The sequence below is a fragment of the Amblyomma mixtum genome, chromosome 2 (assembly GCF_055824585.1).
Source record: "Amblyomma mixtum isolate Tamu chromosome 2, ASM5582458v1, whole genome shotgun sequence".
NCBI lineage: Eukaryota > Metazoa > Arthropoda > Arachnida > Ixodida > Ixodidae > Amblyomma > Amblyomma mixtum.
In genome coordinates this window covers 40,255,510-40,281,743 of record NC_143013.1, presented here as the reverse complement: position 1 = coordinate 40,281,743, position 26,234 = coordinate 40,255,510, and the positions used below count along the sequence as shown (strand labels likewise).

The following is a 26,234-nucleotide window of genomic DNA, read 5'->3' as shown; positions in this document are numbered from 1 at the left end:
AATTTGGTCCATCTCACTCCTTGACTACAGAACATGCCAAGCTTGCCTTTCGTGGGCAGATCTTGGCAAGCAACCTGCTTGACATGCTAAAAGTGTTTTATAAATATCACTGTAACATCATTATTTTTGTAAGAAAAAAAAAACAATACTGAAGACAACTTTTGCATTCGGAATTAAGTGACTTATGCTGCGCTAGAGATGGAAAGGGGAAGGGTGGGGGGTGTTGACACATGTTGATCTGGAGCAGTGTACAGCAGAAATGCTGCAAGTTTCCTTGTATCATTTCATAGCATCTTTGTAAAGAAAGAAGTAAAAATACAAAATGAAAATTTTCAAGTAAAAGTTTAAAAACGGCCCAGACCGGAGCTGTGAAGTGCATTCAGTTTCAGGTCACCAGTTGCTTCACAAACAAAACATGGTGACCTTTTGCAGAGGCATAGCAAGCATTGGCTCACAGATGTTTCAGTTGACAACCAGTAAAGCCTCATCCCAACACAACAAAACTTTCTTAGGCAATATTATGTTCCTGACAATATCTTCACCTTCCTAAGTTTGTGGTACTGCTTGATTTGTTGTTATACTCCAACACAAATGAAGTCACATGAACAAGGAATAAGCACATCGTTAATGTGGCATGGAAGCACTGCAGGGCTAATTCAACCAGCATAGATGCTGCACAAGTAAAAGTGGAATGATGTCAGCTTGGTGCTAAACTTGAAGACGCTTGCTGATTGTAGTGGTTAGAAGTGTGACAACTGCTGTGGAATTTGGTCTTAATATAACCGCGGGAATGCCATCAGAGCCACCAATAAGGAATGGTATTATGCTTGTTAGGCTTGGTTGAGGATATGCTTGTGAATTTTCGGAATAAGTTCTAACTGTATCAGAGTTGTAAAATTTTGGGAGATTCCATTAATGAGACTTCAGTATAGAAGACAACTTGTAATTTCTGGTACCTGTTTTTTGTTTGGTCTTTGACAGACTGCATGTAGGAAGTGAGGCTTTGCATGTTTTAAGGGGGGACACTGGTCTTGAAAAAAAAATTTTTATTAATGAAGTCATAGTTACGAAATCTCCAGGGCTTCTGTATTTTTGTGTGCTGATTCTAGATATGTCATTTAATTTCATGTAAAACAATTCCTTGAGCACTTATGCACTTTTTATGCTAGTATTTTGCGGAGAGTTTTGAAGAAAATTTGCTGCGGGAAACTCGCTGAAATGTATGCGATTGGGTTCTCTTGACACCAAGGAATACAATAAGGGTGAAATTGTCTTCCTGCCTATCATAGAACTTAAGTTATAGAGTTTTGAAGTTGTCGCTTGAGAAATGAGAAGGAAAATGTGTATTCCTGTGTGTGAAGTGGCAGCTTCAGTACCCTATTACTCAAGTTCTATGAGAGCCAGGATGATAATTTTACCCTTATTGTATTCCTTGGTGTCAAGAGAACCCAATGGCATACATTTCAGCGAGTTTCCTGCAGCAAATTTTCTTCAAACCTCTCCGCAAACTACTTGCTTAAAAAGTGCACAAGTGCTCAAGGAATTGTTTTACATGAAATTAAATGACATATCTAGAACCAGCGCACAAAAATACATGTGCCCTGAGAATTTCATAACTATGACTAAATTAATAAAATTTTCTTTTCAAGACCAGTGTCCCCCCTTAATGGCCTCTACCACTGTCTTATGTTGCCACTCAGAGGTCGATGCACACGAAGCTGACTTCGGGCAACAATGCGGAGAAGTTCTTCAAGGTGTTTTTTGACAAGATGAAGGCAGCCCAGCAGGAGATAAAGTCCACTGTCACTGTCAGCACGTCTGACATGGCCGCCCGAGCCACGTCAGAGGAGAAAGACTTGCTGCGCAAGGACAACCTCCGGGAATCCAGAAGCCGTCCTCGAGGTTTGTGTCGAGCTGCACTGTTGTTCACTCAAAATAAGAGCCTAAACCAGCTGTCTCAGTCGAATTGCGCAAGCCTGAATAATGGTATGTTTATAAATTGTGTGGGTAAATTTTATTGCAAGATAATGCTGTAGAGCCACTAGTGTTGGTTTTGATCATTGTGAAGTAGCAGTTGGGGTTAAGGCATACTTTAATTATCAAAAATCAAGATTGGCTTTAGTATAAGGAATGATCTGTTTCTTTTACATGATGCATGTTTAATTACTTAGGATATGGGAAGTAGCTATGACTGCAGAGTTGGATATGTACATGTGTCATATATGATTTCATTCTTTAACCTACCAACTGGCAAAAAATTTTTGATCTTGACAGGTGACACTGGATGCTTTGTGTTCTTTGTGTGCTTTGAATGCTGTCTGCTACTGAGGTCGTCCCGTGACTTATAGTAATCAAGTGACAGTGCGGAAAGTGATGCTGTGTGGTGGAGGTGGGAGACTGGCTGGTGTATTAGAGGTGGTGGATGAGAAGGACGAAGGACATGGGGGACTGGTAGGTTGCGAGTTGAGGTTAAGCTCTCCCAGGAGAGGGCAGTGAACTTGTACAGTCTTGCTTGCCGAATAAGTCTTGCTGAATAAGCTGAGGAATATGAATTTAGAATTTGCTTGCACCCGTCGACAAAACAGAGTCTGCACACAGGTATGCACTACCTTCTGGAGCAACCTTTGAAGCATGACGCTCATGAATTGTGCATATGCCAGGCTTATAACCAGGCCTCCTAGTTTTTAGGGTATGACCGAGGATCATGGAATGCTTTTGCTTTATAGAGCATTTGGTGATCCGGAAACTGGCCTCTATCATTGTGGTGTGTTATGAGGAATTAATGAGATTTGTAACTACTATGGCCAATTATTTTATTTAACCACTATGAGAACTGTATAGAGGGGGTGTTGTGCTTTTATATGTGGTAATTCTAACTAAATTCACCAGTTATATGCATTTTTTTTGCGCTGTAAATGTGGAAGAAAGCACAGTTTAAAAACATGGAAAAATGATGTGATATACAGGGTGTTTCGTACTTATCTGTCTGGGTTGAAAAAAATTCTCTTGCGCAAATCACAGGTCTATTTCTGGTCAAGCACAGACCACAGGGTAGCCTATGATAGTTTGCGTCTTTTCGATAAATAATTTAACATCGGAACTTGCCCGGGCTGCCCAGAGTCAGTGAAAAACTGGAGTCATTTGCCCGCAGAATTTTGATCAAGGCGAGTGGGATAGCCAATCTGGGAGGCTGCGCCATCTGGTGAACTGCGAAGCAACCAATATTCCTGCTTGGAACTGGGGTAGGTCTTGCAGTGCCTCAGATGGCGCAGCCTTTCAATGCTGCTGCTCCGCTCGCCCAGGTGAAAATTCTCCGTGCAGACGACTGCAGTTTTTTTTTCGATTCCGGACAATTCAGGCAAGTTCCAATGTTTATATTCTTATCGAAAAATGCAGACTATCGTAAGCTACTCTGTGGTCTGTGCTTGGGCTGAAATAGACCAGTGATTTGTGCAGAATAATTTTCTACAATGTGGACAGATAAATATGGAACACCCTGTATGTTGAAACCAAAGGTGGGGCATGGTCAGCATGTGACAATTACGGTCGCAGTGTGCATCATTTTTAAATCTAATATAATTTTTTTTTACCTGTAGTTGTTTCTAACTAGATGAAAGGAAATGGCTGACACATTGCTCTAGCCTGTTACAGCTGCTTACATGTCATTCCAGTCCGAATGGTGACAGTAGTTAGTGATATACTTGGCCGCTGTTGCTGTGAATTTTATTTACATTTTCTCCACTTTGCATATCATGTTTCTTTGTATCTTGCATAGCGAGGAAAGTGTGGCGTGTTATGGAAACAGGCTTTGCTACTGTTATGAGAAAATTTATTGCGTGTAAAGTGTTGACTGTAAAAGATGTACTATATAATGATTATAGAAATATTCACATTGAGTCCTTGTTCATGAATCTTAACCTTCTGCAGTGCCACAGTGGCTGAGATATTCTAGCAGTCGGAGCAAGCTTGCAATTCTAATCTCTATCATGGGCTTAAGACCCCTAGTTTTTTGCGGCAGAAAATTTTAAGTGCATTTTGCAGAAAACCTCCCATGCGTTAACACATGCGGCCTTTCGCGCTGCAGCTGCCGCGTGCTTTGCCTTGATGGCTGGGGTCTTTGAGAAGTTGGATTTTTCTCGCATCTCGCAAACCTGATGTGTGAACTTGCTATCAGGATCTCAGAGAATAGGGACAAAAATTTTCATTGTCCTAATTTGGTTCCATATGTAATGTAGGGTGCTTTCTGAAGCAGGTGATTCAAGGAAAAAATGCGTTATATTTCTGCAAATACGGTAATGTTGCTTCTGACCAGTGATAGTATCAAAGCATGCGTGCGTGTTGGTGCTAGAGCTGTAGTGCTTGATGCACTGGCTTGCTAGAGTGGATGGGGGAGCAAGCATGTCAAGGCATCAGCAGAACATCATGTGTTACCAGAATGTACGCTTTAAGAGAACTCAGATGATTAAATTACCCACATTCCCATCATTCTATCATTCCTACTGATGTCCACAAATACAATATGATCAGAAAATGAGAATGTGGCTGCTAACACACAATTTTGCAGACAGTCGTGGACTTTAGCATTTTTCACAGAATCATGGGAAACTAAGGGCCTTAGTCATGGTGGGTGCATTTTGTGACTGTGAAATGACTGAATCCTCATGGGGGGGTAGCGCTCAAGTGTTTGTCTAGTGTGTTCAGGGGAATCTCCCAAGCTCAAATTGTTGATGAATTCAACCTTGCCCTGCTATCTGCTGACACTCCTAGTTATTTATTATTATTATTTATTTATTTGAACATACTGTTTTACTGCTGTCTTTGCATTAGACATACACATCTCACGCAAAGCTTCATACTCGCGGAACAGAAATAACCTATATGTAAATTATGTGGAGACAACATGAAAGTAAACCAATTTTATTTTCATGCACAAAGCTCGAGAAGCTGATTTACTAGAGTGACTGCCCTGGGAAGGTGGTGGTCCTAGGTTTGAGCCCTGGACTGGGACAAATTTTTCTTCAACTGTGATATTCCTGAGAAAGCTTTCCTTTGTTGTTGTATGGTGCTGCACTTGGGTATATGCTAATGGGTAAATATTTTCTCCCTTCATTGAATGCACTGAGGTGTGAATAAGTGAAGAATGCTAGTTGCCTCAAATGACTGCTGTGGTTTTTTTCCTGGTGCCCCTCATGACGATCCAGGTGCCAAGGGCAGCCTGGTGGTGTCCGAGGAGCTGCGGGCCCAACTGGAGGACGCTGCTCAGGTCACAGGAAAGGCATATGCCCATGTGCGCTCCACTGTGGGCGGCCTCAATACTGACTCCGGTGGTGAGCATGCTGTTCTGTTTTAAAGCTTGAGCCTAGTGGAATAAACTGGAGTTGCAGCAGTTTTTCAGGGTGCTATATGCATTGCATTGCTATATGCATGACTTGTTTCGCTTGCTCCAACAAAACATTGCTAGCATCCATTTGGAAGTTATGGTGAATTTCTGTGCAGTGTGTTCCTGGCATCTACAGTCAAATGTCTTTATGACGCACACAGATATTACAAATTATTGGCGATATCAAACTGTTTCTACCTATTTTTAATAAACACATCCATTTCTTACTTCATATATCGAACGCAGTTTGCCATAAAATGGATATATCGAACTGCTGAGTGCCAAGCTGTGTCCTGTCTGATGGCAGGTGGCAGGCTTTGCCTCACTACACGGGTGACTGGTGGTGATGCGGCAAGCATTCATGCCACGGTTCACACTTTATCTCGCATTTGCCAACAGCGCCACAAAAGATATAGCAGCGATATAACAGATATAACAGCTCGTAGTAAGGGAACCGACACCTGTGTGCGGTTCTAGCACCCCTTGATAGTGCCCCAGAACAAGCGACAGTCAGTTGCTGTAACTTTCTAGTAGCCATCCTCTGCTCGGAGCGAAGATGGTGAAAACGGTGACTGCTTTCGCCCTGTCATCAGATTTTTTGACGCAACACTGCTGTAATGTGAAAAAGCCACTCTAGCTGGCGTTTGACCTGCCGCTGCTGCGTGCTGTAGTGTTATGTGGAGAAGATAACTTATGTGACGTTTGCTGCTTGGTTTTTTGCAGCCTCCGCAATCGCCGCAAGCGGCTTAAAAACGATGCTAAAACTATAGAAAAGTCTTTCCCAGTTGGCAATCTTTCGCTGCTAAATTTCGCTTCTCCGGTTTAAGTTTTCGGCAGAATTTTATGTTACGAATTTTGGCTATATCGAACTATTTTTCGATTTTTACCGGTTCTCTGTAACAAGATTTTGTAGTAAATGTTTATGATTGCTGAACACCATTTCGAGAGATGCAGAGTGCTGTTTGTGCAATTTTAACTCTGGTTTTAATTATGCCGAGAGCTTGAAGACGAAGGCTTGTGAAGCTGCTTTCAGTTTTTTTAAGTCAAGTGTTTTATGTGGCATAGTAGTAGCTGCAGGCTTTTACTACGATACCTTTCTTTTTTAAAATATGGCATCCTGTTTTACTGCTGTCTCTGCATTAGACATACACATCTCACGCAAAGCTTCATACTCGCAGAACAGAAATAACCTATATGCAAATTATGTGGAGACAACATGAAAGTAAACCAATTTTATTTTCGTGCACAAAACTCGAGAAGCTAAAGGGAAAGCATTTCAAATGATTTTATGAAGAACACATTCCTTTCCACTTCGGCTTGCTTCTAGGTGAAAATGCAATCTTTAAATTCCTATTAGAAGCTAACATTTTAAACAAGTGTAGCATGTTGGTTCTTTAGTTCCTCTACACCAATAGACAGATGCATTTACGGTGTATTTGGTGCATGGAAGTCTTAGCTGCTTTTATGATACGGCACACTACGATGCGACACACTCTGACGTGTGTTCTTGTCTTGCCAGGTGGCAGCCCTTTGTCTCCAAGCGAGGAGAATGAACGGCCCCAGGAGCCGCGCCTGGCGCCCGAGGTGTTGGTCATGCAGCCAGTTTTGCGCTTCCTGCAGCTGCTGTGTGAAAACCACAACCGGAGCCTGCAGGCAGGTTTCTCAATACGATCAGATGCAGCATCGATTGGTTGGTGTGGGGCGTCAGCTTTTGAACATTTGCGAGTACAGCTGGAACCAGCTCAGTGGTTGAGCAGTGTGTGACGACGCATACGTGGGTACTTCATGTCGTGTTCATTCCGTTTGTTATGTAAAAATCTGTAGGAACTTTAGCAGATTTCGTGGAAATTTATTTGCTAACTGCGACAGTCCTTACTGAAGTATGCAATACTGCCAAAATTTGTGTCTTGTTTGCCCTAGCTGAGCAACTTTTATGTGCATGCAGTAGTTTTCCCTGTGTTCATAGGGAAACAATGAAAACATTGCGGAGTACCACATTGCAACTGTTTAGTGGTGTAACAATGTTCTCAGTACATGTCAAATAGTATTGCAGTACTGTTACTTTTGTACTTTATCACGCTCTTGAAATATGCCTCGTGTTGGCCAGACAGAGTTGGAGTGATGTGTTTAGTGATATGTATTTATAAATGAAATGCTCATTCAGCTCTTATAGCACTGCATGTTAAATTTGAAAATAAGTGCACTCGAAATCATCACCATGCTTTCATGCCGCTGGTTGTGAATAAACCAGAGTTAGTTTTTTTTCCCCAGAAATCTTTTTTGATTTCAGGTTTAATCACACTGAGAAGTTATGGAACATGTAATTTCTTGAAGACACGAGAAGTTACGTATAGAGAATATCAGTGTGCAGAAAGAAAAGGCTCTAGATAAGTAGCTTGCCCTGAGGAAAATGGTACTATTAGCACACGTGACATGTCATCAATTTTTATTTTTTTTAACTGAAAAATGTTGCCTCACTTCTGTATTCTGGTCACGTTGATTTATTGGGGACGTTTTGAAATGGCTGTTGGATTCTCCATTTGCTTTACACTGCGCAATGCTGGCTCCCTGGCCTCTCTGCAGGATTTCTTGCGAAACCAGTGCAACAAGAACAACTACAACTTGGTGTCAGAGACGCTGCTGTTTCTGGACTGCATCTGTGGCAGCACCACGGGTGGCTTGGGCTTGCTCGGCCTTTACATCAACGAACACAATGTGGATCTCGTCAATCAGACCCTCGAGACCCTGACAGAGTACTGCCAGGGCCCCTGCCATGAAAACCAGGTGACTCATGCAACACTGAACTTGCAGGGCCAAAATTAATTTCCGAAAGGTGCATGTTGTTATGCCTTTCTGTAATATGCATAACATGTATCTCTCAATCTGATGTTTTACATTTTCTTGTTTTCATGTGCCGCTGTCTTAATGCTGCCGTGTACAGTCATCCATGCACTTGTCTAAAGCGTTCAAATGGTGCTCTGTGGAATACACTTGCGTCATTTACGAGCGGTCTAGGGCGTGAAACAACACCTTATCCCCCATGCACATTCCCGTTGATTGTGTTTCACTTCTCATGTCTTAAGGATATATCAAGCCCAACAGGCAGCTGCAACTGTCATAAATGCACAGAGCACATCGCCTGAGCGCTCTAGACAGGTGTGCGGACAACTGTACCACTGTGTTAGGGAACTGCATTTTGTGGCTAGGTAGATGGGCAGGACTCGTACGATTAATAGGAGTTGTTTTCTGGAAGGAATGTTTGTGTGTATGTATGAATTTTACAGGATTAAACTCTGTGAATATTTTATAAGGGAAGATGAAAAAATTCAGGGGGCATTTTGACTGTCTAAAGTGCATAGAGGGGAAAGTGTTTTCCACACCACTTTGACTGCCTCTGTGGCACTGGTGATGTCACCACTGGATGATGTTACACCTGATTACTAACTAATTACTAAGTAATGACTGATTACCAATTAATGACTAATTACTAATTAATGAAGCTTTGCCTTTAGGAGTGGAACCCCATGCTGCAATGCTGCCAGGGAGTCCACACACTGTTGGAGACACCTTTGAACCCAAGCATTTTTGAGGAAAGGAAATGGCACAATAATTCTCTGTCATCTGGGTGGACACCCCAATAGCAGAATAGAGGAAGGGAGGAAGTGGGGGTGAAAGAAAAAGAGAAAGAGGTGCCCTAATGAAGAAAATGAAAATTGTATTTGAGGAAAGGAAATGAGGCAGTAACTGTCTCACATATCTTGGTGGACACCCTCATAGATGATGTCACCTTTTGGCAGCTAAAGTCACCTTTTGTGGATGACTCACCCCAGGGGCTGGATGTAATGCAGGACAGACAGGAGAATGAGCCATTAAAAGCTTTTCCATTAGTATCTAAGGCATTGCTCTTGATTGTTCAATCCTGCCAGAGATGTGAAAAAATTAAGTTGGATTTCACTAGAAATAAAAGCCCACAAGATTGAAGTGATTCACTGTTTTGACATCATTGGTAAACTAGCAGGATTTTTTTTTACTAGAAAAGTAAGCTTAGACATAGACTTTCAAGGCTTGCCAGTGCAGATTTCAAATTTGTCTAGTGCTTTTTGTGCTGTGGGTTCATGCACATTTGTAACGTGTACAGCCTATGGTTTTTAAAAGGCCATATGCATCACTTTTCTAGAGATGAGATAGTGTTGATTAATTTCTTATTAAAATGGAGATTTAACAAAATATAAATTGTGTCTAACCAGTTTTCAGAATATTGAGGACAGGTTGTTGTTGTTGTTGTGACTGAGAGAAGGATGAAAAGGAAATTGCACCTGCAACATCACATTGTTTTAAATGCTTTCATGTACACTGACTGTATTGGATTGGACAGTTAACAACTAAGAACTATCTTTTCAGTGCAAATTAAAATATGCAAGTTATTCCAAAAAATTAGCTGTCTCTTAGTGCTGCATTAAATAGCTTTGTAGAAATCTGAGAAACTTGTATCAGCTGCTTTTGTTCCTAATTGATGCCTTGCTTTCCTGAATTTTGTGCGCTGATGCATGGCAGTGAATACAAATTATGGGGTTTTGTTTTCCTTAATCTTTTTCAGAACTGCATAGCTATGCACGAAAGCAATGGAATTGACATCATCATTGCACTGGTTCTAAATGACATCAACCCCCTGGGAAAAAAGCGAATGGACCTTGTACTAGAATTGAAGGTAGGCATACGCTACCTCATGACTCTGTCCATCACTTATCCTTCTGTAAATTCATAATCTGTTCTTTTCAAGAGTCGGTCCTCATTCCGTATATGCATACCACTCCACCACCTTTTTCAGCCGTGCCTTGGTTAGTGTATGACTTGGCACTGTTAATGGAATAGTGTTCTGTTGTGAGCAGCCTGCAAAGTGCAGATGCCATCGGCACCTGATTTGTTTTGGTTACACATTAATGTGCAGCTCTAAGAGAGCTGCATACATGTATATGTGATGCCTTGCTCCTTGAAGCAGCTGCATGTTTTGAAAGACCTAGGAAATTGTCATTGTAATTGGAAAATACATTAGGTTGCTCACATAAAAACATAAAAAAATTTCTTTTTTGCTTGTCAGTACATCGTACTGCATAAAGCACGTTTGCCCATTAGCTAAGTTTTTCAGATAATAATATGTCCATTGCCCCTGCCCCACTACAGAACAATGCAAGCAAGCTGCTTCTGGCCATCATGGAGAGCCGTGGGGACAGTGAAAATGCTGAGCGCATTCTCTTCAACATGAGCCCCCGCCAGCTGGTCGAGGTGGCGTGCAATGCCTACCACCAGGACGAAGATGAAGATGAGGATGATGATGACGATGATGATGGTGCCGGAGACAGTCGGGGCGGAAGTGGTGAAGGTGTGGGAGTATCCCCCAAGGAGGTGGGCCACAACATCTACATTTTGTGCCACCAGCTGGCCCAGCACAACCGGGACCTGGCTGGACTGCTGAAGCCGCATGAGAGCTCGGACTGCAAGACAGCACAGGCCCTGCAGTACTACGCCTCACACACTGCACAGATTGAGGTGTGGTGCTGGAGACGTTCTTTCTTCTTCTAACCGTTTCCCACTTGTGAAGCTGCGTTCAGACTGCAGCGCAGAATGTGACATGCGAACAATTCATAGCCACAGTTTCACTCATTGTCACTTACTTTCTCACTCGCTCACTCACAGACCCACCCTCCTACGCATTCACTCACCCACTCCTTCACTGACCAATCCACTCATGAATCACTTATGCTCTTAACCACTCTGTCTGGCACTCGCACAGTGGGGTGGTTTATGCCGCAGGTCTCATACGTCGCTGGGGTCCAAAGAGATGCCTAGCTGTCCATTCCACAACTTACAGGGAACACATGAGCATGTTTCTCGGCTTACCATTGCTGTACACAGAGGGCGTCAGACCTAGGGAACACTGGAGCACGTTTTGTAGGCTTGCCATTGTTGTACACAGAGGGCTTGAAGCCTAGCGGCTGTTGGCCTCCTTGATTTGCCAAGCTCATGCTATCTGCCGAACGGGAAGCAGAATTACAAATTACACATACAGGCAGCTCCGTACTGCCCAGGGGAATCCTGGATCCGACATGTTTGGTGCATGCTTTGTATGCTTGGTATTTACAATGAAAATTGTCACTTGCTTTGTGATACACAGGTGCATTTCATGACATCAACCTGCCTTCCTTCGTCAAGAACACATACCTTTTTTTTTTCATCAGTGGGCAGGAAACTCCCATTGCTGCATCGCTATTCATCGCGGACCTTTTCCACTCAACATTGCACCAGGACGACCAGAAACTAAATGGAAACCAAGTGTTCATGAAGCGCCTGCAACAGTGCATTGTACGCCTTAAGTAGCATTGAACAATGTAAACGTTTCTTTACTCACGCAACATTGCAGTCGGACTTTTTTTGGTAAACAGTACAATGCAACAAGGAGCATTTAAACTGCAACTTACTCTTACTATGGCCACAAGTAGTGCATATCGCGCTGTCTGCTTCCTGTCCAATCCAGCCCAATCGAAAATGCAGGAGCAGCTGAGGAGAACCCCCAGATTCCCCAGGAACTATCCGTTGGTCAAAAAGACTGTTTTGGAACAGTCAGTCTCATGGGTGGAGCTACCCTGGCAAATCAAATGGAGAGTGAGGGTTTCGAGCAGTTATAAGCAATTTGGGACAGCAAATCAAGAATACCATATTTGAACAGGCTTATTTCCTAGCTGTTCACAACATGTACAATCACAGACAGCAGTGTGTGGGTTGCAGGTTTGGGAAAAAAATGTAATTCTGTGCAGTGAGCCAACCCAGTTCAGTGAAAAAGCTGGAATTGTGAAGGGGCGTGCATTTTTCGTTTGATAAAACTAATGCCAGCTGGCTAGGTAGTGAGGTAATAAGGAAAGCAGTTTTTCTTTTTTCACAAGTCCACATTCTGTAGACTTTTGTTTGTGATGGTACATCATGATTACACCTTGGGTTTTTGCTGAAACAAATGAAAATTATTGATGAAAAGCTGCGACACATTTGCACATTATGCCGTCGCAGGGTTGTGCAGTATTTTTATGTGCTCATGAAATGCAGTAGTATTTGTGCCTTTTGTTTCATTACCAAATTTGCATTAATTTTCATATTTGGCTTAAGACCTATGTTGATGTTACAGCAGGAGACCAGTCATTATTTATTCTCCAGTGTTTACGGCATATTTTCTTCGTGAACCATTCTAACCCTTTCCGGTCAGGTGTACATTCACCAGTGATAACTGCACCGGTCAGCATCCTTTGGGCCTTTAGCCCCCTGCTGAGGAAGGGAGTGCCACGTCAGGATTTGGTTAGAAAGATTTATTTAAAGAATTTTTTTCTGCTTCGCTACGACTTTAGCGGAACTTCTTTAGAGTGTGGTAACTTTCAAAACACTCTCCTGGGTGGAGGCCAGGCTTCCTGTCACATTCCTTTTAAAAAATTACCATCTCCTTTCTGCTGCCTTTTGTCATTCTGTCACTGCAGACAGCGCAGTCCTTGTCGAAGGAGGCAAATAGTTGTCTTTGTCATTAAAGTCATCTTCAATTTCTACAAAGTCGTTAGACAACTTTCTACAGAACACGTCTGCCAGAATGGAAGTCATGCCTCAGTTTTTTGCCAGCTCAAATTCAGGGCCTCAAAATCTCGTGATGAAAAAATATTTTTGCATAAGTATAATGCTTCCATTCCTTGGGAGGAAAGCCACATAACCAATTTTCAGGCTAGAACAATTCCAACCAAATGGTGCGCTATTTTTCCCACAGAAATAGCAGGCAAAACATTGTGTCAGGCCGTGCCCTACAAGTGACCGGACGCACACTTTTCCGATTGCCTGACAGGTGACTGGAAAGGGTTAATGAAAAGTAAGACATACCATGGCTATTTTTGAATGCTCTCATGTTCACACAAGGATTGTGTTCCGCTCATTATTTTACCATTCTTTTTTGCTACGGGATCGACAATCACAGTGTGACGTGATGAGTGCACCTTTATGAATAGCATTCGGTTTTCCTGCATATCAGTTTTTCTATATTGCTATAACAGGAGACTACCTCACAGCTCATGTAGTTACTGACTGGGGTCTTTTTCATTTAGATTGTCCGGCATGACCGTACGATGGAGCAGATAGTCTTCCCTGTGCCTCAGATCTGCGAATTTCTAACACGGGAGACCAAGGTAAAAGTGTACAACACAACAGAACGGGATGAACAAGGCAGTAAGGTGAGTGCCACTATTTCTTCCTTCCACCAGACTTGTGCAAACACTGGCTCCGTGACTTTCAGGTGTCAGACTTTTTTGAAAGGACAGAGGACTTGTTCAATGAAATGAAATGGCAAAAGAAACTGCGAGGTAAGCTGCTGTGTTTTTTCTCATATTTATTTGCCGCCAGGTTCTGTGGTGTAATAAGTGGAAAGGTGTTGTGTCTGTGATGCTGTAGTTATTCAGAATAAACCATGACTGCAGGTCAGCCGGTTCTGTACTGGGTGAGCCGGCACATGTCAACATGGAGCACAGTGGCCTTCAACCTGGCTGTGTTGATCAATGTCATTGTGGCAAGCTTCTACCCATTTGAAGGAGCCAAAGGTACATGCATTTTATACTTCCAATGCTGCGTGTTGTCCCTGTTTTTTTATTGAGCTAGACAGCAGATGAACTTTGTGTTGATCGCAAGGTTGTAGGTTTAAATCCCAATCATGGCATCTATGCTTTGATGGAGGCAAAATCCAAAAATATATATTTGCTATGTGATATCGGTGGTCAAAGTTTATTTGGAGTCCACCACTACGGCATCCAGCCGCGCCCCTCATAGCTCGCATGCAGCTTCAGGATGTTAAACCCCATGACCTATACCATTTTGTCGCATGTGAGACGATGGCATGGCGGAACCTATTTTTGTAGGCTTACTAAAACTGCTCTAAGAAAATGTTGCTATCTTTAAAGGATTTATACAATGCCATCTGCCGCTTTGTTTTGTATTTGCATAAGTAGTGCTTGTAAACTACTGTACGTGCCTCATAAAGTCTGCAGTCTTCATGGAGATCCTCTTAGCTGTGTAGAAAACAGAATTCATAGTGCTGTTTGCTCATTAGATACGTGACTACTGTCTAGCTCCCTGTGAAAGCAGATGCATGGTCTATAAAGGCACCTGCTCTGTTTCTAGCAGGAAACAGCTGTCTTCTGAGTAGTGCCCGTTTTTTTCTTAATGTGATTGGCTTGTGCAGAACTGGACCCACGGCTGAGTGGCCTGAGCTGGGCACTGATGCTGGTGTCTCTAGCAGCAGTGGTGCTAGCACCGCGACCATCATCTATGCGAGCACTGTCTTGTGCCTGCATTCTACGTCTCATGTCCTGGCTTGGCTTACAGCCGACGTTGTGGCTACTGGGCACAGTCAATGTGGCCATCAGGTCAGCAGTCATTTCCTGCAGGAAGTTTCTCTCATTGGTGTTCCTCTTCTGTAATGCTGCGTTGCCCTTCTGTCTGCTTTCAGATAACTATAAATGACTTATTTTTCGCGAGTTCAGTATTTCTTTAAATTCAGGTAAAGTTGTAATTTCAGGATGTTTCGAAGTATACTAAATTTCATGAAACAGAAGTGATAGGCCCCTTTGCCCAAATTATTATTGGGACCAGTTTTTCACAAGGTCTCCGTGATTCACCAAAATAAAGTCGTTTGCAGTATGGAGCATAGATTGTACTCTTTTAATGCATATAAATGTGTGTATGCAAATATATCAGTGTCATAGCTCTTTTTGTGTAGTGGCTTTTGGCAGATTGCAACTATTTTTCTGCCAATATGTTGCCCATTTATTGCTTTCCTATCATGCTGCTGACAATTTCTCATTTTAATCTGCATTTGCACAACCCAACTTGCATGAGGCACAGCATGTGTAAATATTTTTTTAACTTTTTTAGGAAAGTGGGAGAACCGTTCTCAGGAAATTCCACTCATGTGTTAAGCTTGGTTCTTGAGCTTAGAGCGCGTTGGCAAGTGCCTTAGCCCAAGCCCACTCTGGTTATCTAAAAGCACAAAGAAGTGAATGAAGGCAATATCCAAGATTACATGGAACTTGAAATTGCTACGTTAGCTGCACGAGCTTTATGAAAGAATTGGGCAGAACATATTGACTTGGCAGAGTATGAAAATGATCACTCTGCAGAGAATAACATTGGAGGCATCAAGGCTAACAGGTGTGGTTTACAGAATTTTTATATCAGCTTCTATCGCATAGATACAGAGCCATAAGTTATTCTTTCGAGTAAGCTCAGAGGTTATGAGGGAAGTACCGTATTTTCCGGTGTATAAGACGCACCCTTGTATAAGACGCACCCCCCCATATATGCAGGCTGTCATTGAAAAAGTTGGTATATAAGACGCACCCGTGTATAAGACGCATCCCAATTTACCCATTTAGGCTAGTGAGGCTTAATTAAACATGCTTGTGCGACCATTGCAAAATGCACCTTACCTGTGAGAAGTTCTTAAGCACCGCTAAGTGATCGAAAAAGGCAACACTCACGCCATACCCGCCCATGTTTTAGCAAAAAAAGAAAAAAAGAACGAAGGAACTCTCCTTATGTCCACAAGAACATTTTATATTAACTTAAAACCTTCGAAGTCTTCATCTTAAGATGCGCTATCAAAAAGCACGCCCATTTCTGGAGGCGACCCAGCTGAAACATTCTCTTCGCACTACGTACACGGAGCAAACAAAGTTGCAAAGGGTGACTGAAAGAAACGCCGGCTTGTCTTGACAATGGCGAGAAACGCGATTGTCGCCATCTTTTGGCATTTCACATTACTTTTGCTTGGGGCCTGCGAAACAGCCACGGGTTTATGATTCCGGAAGTCGTCATCCCCACCGTTTAATAATAAAGTTCACCTAATAAAGTTGCTCTCGGTGATCCCCGTATTGAAGTATTAACCGTGTTAAAACCGCGTTATTGGTAGTGATGTTTTTTTGGTGAAAAAAGCTTGAACATGGACCTGAGTAATTTCTGAACTCGCAAAAAAAACAGAAAAAGTCGCATATAAGGCGCACCCTTGTATAGGACGCACCAGCAAGATTTTTGAAAAAAAGCCGCGTCTTATATACCGGAAAATACGGTAGAAGTTGCAACATATGCAGTGGCACTATTTCCTGCCATATATATACAGTTGTAAAATTTAAGTTTACATGTCTTTTCAGAGTGGTTTTCAGAATCCTTTAATAAAAAAATTTGTGGCGTGGATTGAAATCCTGCCTTTATCAGTCACCATATATTGACTTTTCCTTTCAAATGCAGTAAATTACATCCAAATTGGATCCAAATTGAAGCATGTCTGCATTTCCCATGTGTCTGAATGAAAAAGCTAGAGTTGTGACCTGAGCTCAGGCTTTCTGTCAACTGTACAACGCAGGGGAATCGCTGTTATCACCCACCACACGTGATCCCTACCCTTAATGGATCCCTAATGCCTTACGCATTAATGTGCACGGCACCTGTTGTCTGCTTTTACAGTACGGTGCACCTCGTCAGCATAGTAGGCAACCATGGGACATTTGCACGCAGTCTTGGCCACATGCTGTCGGACATGGAGCTGCTCTACCACGTCTGCCTCTTGGCAGTCTGTGCTCTGGGCCTTGTGGGGCACCCGCTCTTCTACAGTGTGCTCCTGTTGGACGTCCTGTACCAGGAGGAGACGCTGCTTAACGTCATCAAGTCGGTGACGCGCAACGGCCGCTCCATCATTCTCACAGCGGTGCTTGCGCTAATCTTGGTGTACCTGTTCTCCATCGTTGCATTTCTGTTCTTCCGCGATGACTTCCTCATCGAAGTTGACAGCCGAGCGATCCAGAACGTGCCACAAGGTGAGGGAGCTGCACCACATATTCTGTGCATGGGGGTCACATTGCCGTCAGATGTGCGACCCTGGTGTGATCCTGTGCGACCGATTTTTCATATTTGGAATCGGCTGCTTGTGAAGTAATAGCTGCATTTCTTGATGTTAGTTGGCACTAGGTCCTTATGTGCGGCTGAAGCTTTGTCACCAGTTGTCATGTCACTGATATGTTTGTATGCTTACTTAAAACCAGTTACAGCAGGCTTAAAACTGCACTGTAGACATGATACTGTGCGGCTCGGGGCTTAACACATACTGTTGGGTGAATTTGGTCGAAAAAGGGTGTGTGTCATGTTTGTCTCATCCCTCTGCAGCTTTCCTTTTTGGTGCCCTTTCATGGGTTTTGTTAAGATAAAAACTGGTGCAGATTTGAAGTACCAATTGCATCTCACCACACTCATCTTTGCATGACTAGTGATGATGATTTTATGATGAGCACCTTCATTGACTCTTTTTGACAGGAATAACAATACCTGCACTGTGGACATGATACTGTGTGGCTCGGAGCTCTTTATTTTGACCTTTTCATGGATAATAGAATGAAAAGCTAAAAATGCATGAAGGGGATGAAAAGTAAGGCTGAAGAGGTGCCATTACATGTGGCAAGCCCAGTTATGGCATTCTCAACACTTGACATCACAGATTTGGCTGAAGTAGTGCGAGTTTGTTCATTGAATTCAGAGTTTATTGCCCAAATAGACAGCTTCCTGTGCTGCTGAATTTGCGCCAAGGTGTTTTTTTCCAAGTTTCGAGATGCCAAACTTCCAGACAGCTTGTGTGTGGGAGATAATTATGTGAGCAGACATCTTTGCACACCTCTACCACAGCCTTTCAATGACGCCTCTACCCTACAAACGCCGAGAGATCACTGCCTGGGCTATAATAATGAATCCACCTTACTTCTTGCTTATGGTTCGTAGTGCCTAATTAACTCTGCATGGGTGCCGCAGAATTTGCAGGCTCATGATACTATTGTAGATGAGTCATCTTCCTTGCCACTGCAGAACTTCATTGCATAGTACATTGTTTGTGCACTCCCTTGTATACTACATTTCATTTAGAGCGCTGTGGCAATTTTTACTTAAAAGGGAACTGCAATGGCATTCACTGACAATATGAAAGTCTGACTGGTAGGTATTGGATCACCTATATCATACTCCTGCAATAATTTTCGATCTGGCATATGTAGCCCCAGAGATATCGCCGATTCAAAAAACTGCCTCCGCATTTTCCCTGCAAACTTGTGCACTAGAGCGAATGAGAGAAAATAAATCACAGACCACTTGCGCACTTCGCTCGTAAAACCTTCACCCAGCCAACCCGGCTTCGCTGTTTACTCCTTCTTTTTTCGCTGCTCCCTTCCTCACTGTGGCTGGACAGTAGATAAGAGAGTGGAAGGGAGACACGTGCCTCCATCTGCTGCATCTGCTAACATAGTACTGCTGATGTCACGTGTGCCTTATGATTTTGAAAGGTGGAATTGGTATGTGAGACTGGCACAGGTTGCTGCTGTGAGGCTCGGGAATGGGAATTTTAAAAAATTGTTTGTAAATTACTGGTTTGCTTTTGGGGACTTGTATGTGATGTGAATGCTCAATAACCTTTACTTTATGCAATGTGTGCATTTTATCGCTGCTCTCAAAACTGTTTCATGTTAAGTGGGCACACTGGTCTTATAGCTATTTTCATTATTTTTTGTGGCCAATCCTAATCAAACTGAACAGTCTTGCTCAGCTTCTTATGCTGATTTCAAATATGCTTGATCTCGGCTGCGACGGCCGTGTTTAGATAGACGCGAAATACTAAAAGCAACCCCAGGTAGTCGAATTTAATCCGGAGCCCTCCACTAAGGAGACTTTCATAGCCCAAATGTCACTTCATGACACTAAGCCCCACAATTTACGATTTGATTTCAAATATGCAACAACTTTTATATTAATGGCCTTCCAAGGTTATTAATTTCAATTAGTCAGTTATTAGTACCTCAGTGCAGAAAAATGGCTACATAGGCTAACGAGTGAGGGTGCATTGTTCAAAGTTTTTCCATTTGCCCTTATGAGCAATTTTACGTCACTTGGAATATCAACGTTCAAGGTGTACTGGTCAACCATCCTTTGTAAAATCCAAAATTTTGAAGCAAGGTTGAACAAACACTGCACCTTCAGCTTCCCTTACCAAAAAGATTGTCTCCATCTGTCCTAGATGCAGAGGTGTTGGCATATCCAAAATAAGCAGGTCTAAAAAATTTACATGCCATTTTATTGTCTGTCCCTACAGAAATTTAGCTCGCATATTGATCTTAATTTAATATTGTGGTAAAAATACTGATTTGAAAAGAAAAATAGGTAGACTTGGGTGGTTAACAGCCATGGATTTCAAAAATGCCATTTTCAGGAAATGGTTCTTTGGTCATTTTTTGGTCTCAAAGACCAGTGTCCCCCTTAACCACTTGTGAACACAAAATAGTGCAGTTCTGTCTCATGCCTTTAATGCATCTTTACGGGAAATGTAAGTCGCAGGCCCAGAAGGTGACCCACCCTGCCTTGAAGGCTTTTGTGATGCATCAGAGCGACCCAACAGCAGCGAAAAAGATGACAGTGGGTCAGATGATGACACAACGACTGAGCGAGCTTGCGACTCACTCATAATGTGCATAATCACCACCATGAATCATGGCTTGCGCAATGGTGGAGGCATTGGAGACATTCTACGGCCACCTAGTGCAAAGGTATGTGCTCTCGTATTCATTAGCACGGAACGTATGGCTATGGTTTATCACGCAGTACAGTGCACAGCAAGACTGGGTACTAAGAAGAAATTGGGATGAACATGATTGCTTAACACGAGCATTCTTGTTCGCTGCTCTTGTTCATAGCCCAAAGGTCGCAGGTAGTTCATTTGAAAGTCATCACCAGTGTGTAACTGTTCTTTAGGGTAAAGAAAGGTGATTGAAGTGCGTAATCGGGAGATTTGTAACGACGACAAAGTTGTGTCCATGTCTTTTTATTTTCCTGGCTACTGGTGCTACTTGAGCCAAAAGTTAGTGTAAAAATGCATAATGTTTATAAATATATGCATGCGCCACACAGACACTTGTCCATGCCAATTTTTCATCATGCATTTCAGTGTGCTCTGTGATTGTACCCCATGCTTTTTGCTGCACTTAAGTTGCTGTTCAGTGGCTTTGTTGTGTTGTGCATGTGTGTGCTGCCATTCCATGGCACATGCTGTTTTGGTGCATCTGGCTGTTTGGAGCTCACATCATGCGAATATTTCTGCAGGAGCCGCTCTACTTTGCCCGAGTGGTGTACGACCTCCTGTTCTTCTTTGTGGTTATTATTATTGTGCTGAACCTCATCTTTGGTGTTATCATTGACACCTTTGCTGATCTGAGAAGTGAGAAGCAGCAGAAGGAAGAGACCCTTCGCAACACCTGCTTCATCTGCGGTTAGTGGCACTGAAACCAGTGATATGCTTCCAAGTTTTTTCTTTGCAGGATGATAATAACTTCTAGGTCACCTTTTCCATCAAAAAAAAAAAAAAACTAGATCCAGTGCATAACTCAGGCCTGCACCTTTCATGCGTCAAATACAGAACATCTCCGATAGCCAGCAGAAACAAATAGAAACAAATGTAGGAACAAATAAACCCGACCAAGAAATGAGAAGAACTGCACTTATTTGGGCACATATTCTTAGGGTGAGCTCTGTGCCTGTACACATCTACTATCTATAGTTGTAACAAAGTGTCCTTCTAGTATAATATTCAGCAGCAAACCTCAAGCTACCAGGCCACTGCTCTTGCGATTTGACGAGATGTGCCAGAAGTTTGGCCTATTGGACACATTACCTGGCATTGCCCAAGGACGTGACTGACTATCTCCTTGATACAATTTTACAGCAAGTGCAATCTCACTCCTACACAGCTCCGTAAAAAAAAAAAAAACTCCACAACAACATCATACAAGAATTCCCTGCTCTTGAGGAAAGATATGACGGCTTCGTGGACTTTTATACTGATGTTTCGAAAGCGGCTGTTTACATTAGAAGCACAATAGTACAAGGGAATTGGGAGGAGACAATAAGTCTTCAAATGTGCATCCATCTTCACTGTTGAATGTTATGTCACCTCTGTCACCATAGAAAAAAATAGTGAATGAGAACATCACAAACAGTATTGTGTAGGCTCCCTGAGCGCACTCAGTTTTTCACTCCAGAAATGCAATCACACCGCTACTTGGGGAAATTGTACACAATATAACAACAGTCACAGCTCAAAGACATAACGTAAAATTCTGCTGGGTCCAGAGTCATGTTGGAATTAAAGGCAACTGTTTTACTAAGAACACATCCCTTTGCTTCTAGTGTCACTCATAGGTGAAAATGGCTTTGTTGGTTTGTCTTGTATTTTTAGATTTTAAAGAAAAGCAAATGTCTTAAAACAAAACTATAGACTTGATAATTATAGTCCCTTGAATACAAAATACACCTTTAGCACATGATAGCCTTAGCTGCTTGCTATAAAACCCAGCACATCACAACACTTCTTTATGGAATTTTGCAGGTCTGCTAATGCAAATTCAGCAGAAAAGAGAAATTATATGTCTCGATGTAATCAATGCTGTAGCAGAAGTAGTGTGTTTTGTCTTGTAATATCTTTTATCGAAATGTTTTGTATTTACACTTGCAGTGATTTTGGAGATATTATTTTATAAAAGAGGAATAAGATAAAGGAGTCATTGTGCATAAAGCTAGGAATGTCTTCCAGATTGCCGTGCACTTCGATGCATAGTTGCAGTACTTGCACGTATTTGTTAAGAAATGGTCTAATAGTCTTATGTTCTAATCGTCTTATGTTCAGGAAGGAGTGTTGCATCTCATGACTCACCCAGCTGCAAACATGTTTTTCATGTAACCAGGTTTGGACAGATCGGCTTTTGACAACAAGAGTGTGTCATTTGAAGAACACATCCGGTGTGAGCACAATCTGTGGCACTACCTCTACTTCATTGTCTTGGTGCGAGTTAAGGATCCGACAGAATTCACCGGCCCCGAAAGCTATGTGGACTCCATGATCAAGGTGAGCCAGACTTCTGCTGTCATTGCTGTATTTCTGACCAGTTGAAACAGCGAATGCAGGTGGGTAGTGAGAGTGTTCCATGCTGAAATTTGCTGCTGTGTCCTCTGGCTGCAGTGACTGTGGTTTGCAGTAAAATTCTTAAATGCAAAATATTGCGAAGCAGTGAAAATCTTGCTTAGAGTTCGAGTGTGCAGTATTTTGATTCGAAGGTTTTTGACAGGGAGCACATCCCATAGCACAGTTCACAGTTCCATGACGGCTTGAAAACCCTTAAAGGGACACTGAGGAGAAATTGAAGTTGGCTTATATCGACAGAATACCAGCTGCTGATTACAAAAACGCCACTCATACTGACAACAAAGCTCTTGCAACGTAGAAAAGAGCAAGAACCAAAATACAGTTATCGCCGCCACAGGCCAAACTCGCAAGTACAAGCATGATGACGTCATAGGACAAAACAGTGTTGCTAGAACGAATGGTTATAGCAACACTAGGACACGACATCTACGAATCACTGAGGCGCAGCCAATGCATGCGCGAATCTCCTTGACGTTGCCAGATGGCGCCACGTCCCCGGCAGCTACACGCGCGCCTACACTATCGGGACCAATGAGCGCCTGCTCACTGGCGGTAGGCGGGTTCCCGGTATTCCGCTAACGGTAACAAGGTACACGGTATGCTAAAGGTGCCTATTTGCAAGAACTTCGTTGACTACTTCGAGAACGGGATCCATCGTAACACTGGCAAAACGCCGGTGCAAACGTAAACGAAGCGGCGGTAGCGCCGGCCGTAATAGCCGATGGATGCCTTCGACGTGCAGCCGGCGGTAGCTTTCTTTTCGGCTGCTGCTAGGCCGCACTGCTGGCCGCCAGAAATCACAGAGTCTGCGTTACGTCATGTGCACGTCATGTTTTACGTCACTTAGTCTTGTGTCGTCATAAGAGAATTTCAAGTTTGAATCAGAGCGGCGGGAAAAACTTTTTCAACTTCGAATGCAAATTTCTTAGAAATAAATGCATCTTTCGCTGCCGGCCAAGTGGCAACAAAGCCATGAAATGCCCAACTATCAGATTTTGCTATAACAAAAAATATTAATAGAGCTCTCCTCACTGTCCCTTTAACACAGCCAGGCACTATCTCTTGGTGGCCGTTTTTTTTGTGAAAGCATTTCTTTGGGCATGGCATCGCAAATGCATGAGACATTGAAAGATAGTTTCAGCGGTTTCTAGGGAGGCACTTTATTACTAGTTAATAGTTTTTATCATGTCTTTCTGTACTCCTGGTTCACACTGTTTAGTGAAATTTTAGTGCAATGAAGGTTTTGTCCCCTGACCTTGTTTAAATGTAATTATCATGCATTGCAAGTGACACTGGTGAAACTCCTTAATCACTCTCCCTTTGCTTTGTGCTGATGACAGTGGAAGTCAAGATGAATGTATCATGTCTTTCACCACTAATCTCACCTCAACTGGTAGTCACTGTTTGTGGAGTGTGAGCACGCTTTTGGCACTGCAGGAGAAGAACCTGGAGTGGTTCCCACGCATGCGTGCCATGTCACTGGCGGCGGATGAAGCGGACGGAGAACAAAATGAGATGCGCACATTGCAGAACCAGCTGGAGGACACCCAGCGCTTGGTGTCCACTCTCTCTCGGCAGCTTGCCGAACTCAGGGACCAGGTAACGTGCCTGCTTGTTTCGTTCAGCTGCCGATGCCATCTTCGCACTTGTTCACCTTGAGGGAAAACTGCATTGTTTGTTGTTTTGCTGCGTAAGATGTTTTAAGTAGGCTTTTTCTCAGGTTGTTGCAGCTTATAGGAATAGGTTGATGGAGTTGTAGACCAGGTTCAGCTGTTTGGCTTGAAAAGGAGAAGGAAGTAGCTGGTGCTGTTTTTGTCATCCGCTTGCATGTTTTCATGCCCTTTGTGGCAGGCAAGCATGGGATGGATGCAGAAAAATTGAAAAGCATGTGGCCGTGTGCCTAGCAGTGGTGTCTCAGCAGCAATAATGCCATTCGTAACACTAATATAACTAAAGTAAAAACTCAGTACAGTGACATGTAGCAGTCTTCTTGCAATGGATTTGATATGATTAGGACCCCATTTAACCTCTCTGCTTTCTTTTATGGTGCCAAATTTGAGGAAGTCTGGCTGCTGCTTCAGCATCTGTGACCACTGACATGTCATGTTGGCAACAGTAGTGGGTAGCTTGATGCTGTGTGTGCATCCTGACCCAGAGTGAAATGTCACACCCTTTGTAGTATTGTCACCCTTGTACACATCAATGTTGCCTCATTTTTATTGCGCAAACACTAATACCACCGATCTCAGATTTCGCTGATGTTTGAAGCCTCTCCCCGTGACCTTGAGGTTGCTCAGGAAGGGCAACCTAGGCCTTGCAAGCCCCAGTGGTGGCAGCACCTGCTATTGCAGGGCAGTGGTGCATCGCTTAACAGTTGCAGAACTGCACCAGGAGTGGTGTGAGGCCATTTCTGGCTGGCAACCTGCCCACTGTGGCAGGTAGGCCACCTGCCAGAGAGGGGTGTTGTATGTCGCATAATTGCATCTTTAATCTCAGACTTGCACTCACAAGGCTTATTGTTAGCTTAAGAGAAGGCCGTTTTTTGTATAACATTTGGTTTGAAGAAAGACTGAAACGCTGCAGCCAGAAATATGACTGTATTAATGGTAGGAAAAGTTGCCTAGATGCTTAAATCTCAGTCAGATCAGTGCTACGTTTATGCACAGGACAAAGACAAAGTGGAGGAACACACATCATATCACATACACGCACTTCTAAAAATGCCTTCGTCACGATTGAACAAAAACAAAAATTGGTTTTACAAGTGAAGTGGGGCCTCTAGCTTTCCACTATTTAGTTATTTGTGCATACTACAAGCCATAGCTTTGGCTTAAGCAGGCTCAACTACATAAAAAATAGCAGATTTGAGCATCTTTTGTAAAATTCTGTTCGCTCACACATTGTTTTTTCAACGAAAAGCTGCTATGGGGGCTCATCTGTGATGGCCTTCCGATAAGCAGTCCCCAGCACAGCTAGAGGTTGGTTAGGTTCTAACGTTGCACTATTCTACTTGGTTAACAGTGGGTCGTAACATCTTGAGTCCAGCATAATTAAAGGCTGCACATACACTTTTTTGGTTATAGGGAGCTCATCCATGATGGCCTTTAGTAAGCAGTCTCCAGCCACTGTTGGCATCACGTCGGAGCTAAACGCAGCTATGTCAAAGCCAAGGGACAACAGGTGATAATACGCTGCAAAAGAAATGAAAGTAATGACATGCTGAGACTGGCAGCATTGCAGCTTTTCGCTGGAAATTTTGTGTTAAGCGGTAGCATAGCATTGCTTGGCTGTTGCAGAATTTTTGTTGTTGTGGAAATCATAACATAATAGTAAAAGAATTCTTAGTTTCAGATAACACCCAGAACCCATTCTTGATGCAGTATTGGGTGGTCCAAAAACAAAAGCGAGCAACAGATAAGTGCCAATCCTCTATAGGGCTGTGTCCCACTTGCGGGCATGGTCACTACAGAAGATGTGGAATAGTGCACTGGGCATCATCAGAGATGTTTTTGGGACATGCTTATTTCATTGGCAGCATCAGTTCATGCAACTACAGTGCGGCATAGTGTCCACATGCAATTTCCCACACTGTAGCTGCTGTTCAGCTATGCACAACACTGCGCAACACTCGACCACGTACACACTTCCACCTCACAGAAGACAAGCAAGCATTGAAAATACATCTTTAATAGTGCGTCCTGTCATCAATGTGCTATGCTTGTTCACTTTTTCCTTGTTCTCTGTTTAAGCGTAGTGCCTGTCTGACTGCTTGTCTGACTCGTA

The 26,234-nt window shown here is 42.9% G+C and overlaps 1 protein-coding gene across 7 annotated transcripts in view; it reads left to right on the top strand.

Annotated features, from left to right (window-relative positions):
- The window catches only part of Itpr (Inositol 1,4,5,-trisphosphate receptor), a 78,260-nt gene that overhangs the window by 49,566 nt on the left and 2,460 nt on the right, over positions 1–26,234 (top strand). For 5 of the 7 annotated variants that reach the window (XM_089571251.1, XM_089571254.1, XM_089571248.1 and 2 more), the window contains 15 exons: positions 1,701–1,902; positions 5,202–5,327; positions 6,900–7,033; positions 7,964–8,164; positions 9,978–10,088; positions 10,562–10,927; positions 13,507–13,632; positions 13,695–13,761; positions 13,876–13,995; positions 14,634–14,817; positions 16,913–17,262; positions 19,808–20,022; positions 20,576–20,741; positions 22,213–22,373; positions 23,889–24,050. In XM_089571251.1, the coding sequence (XP_089427377.1) occupies positions 1,701–1,902; positions 5,202–5,327; positions 6,900–7,033; positions 7,964–8,164; positions 9,978–10,088; positions 10,562–10,927; positions 13,507–13,632; positions 13,695–13,761; positions 13,876–13,995; positions 14,634–14,817; positions 16,913–17,262; positions 19,808–20,022; positions 20,576–20,741; positions 22,213–22,373; positions 23,889–24,050 (2,691 nt within the window). The remainder of the gene's footprint in view (positions 1–1,700; positions 1,903–5,201; positions 5,328–6,899; positions 7,034–7,963; positions 8,165–9,977; positions 10,089–10,561; positions 10,928–13,506; positions 13,633–13,694; positions 13,762–13,875; positions 13,996–14,633; positions 14,818–16,912; positions 17,263–19,807; positions 20,023–20,575; positions 20,742–22,212; positions 22,374–23,888; positions 24,051–26,234) is intronic. The other 2 variants (XM_089571252.1, XM_089571250.1) reach the window with 2 other exon arrangements.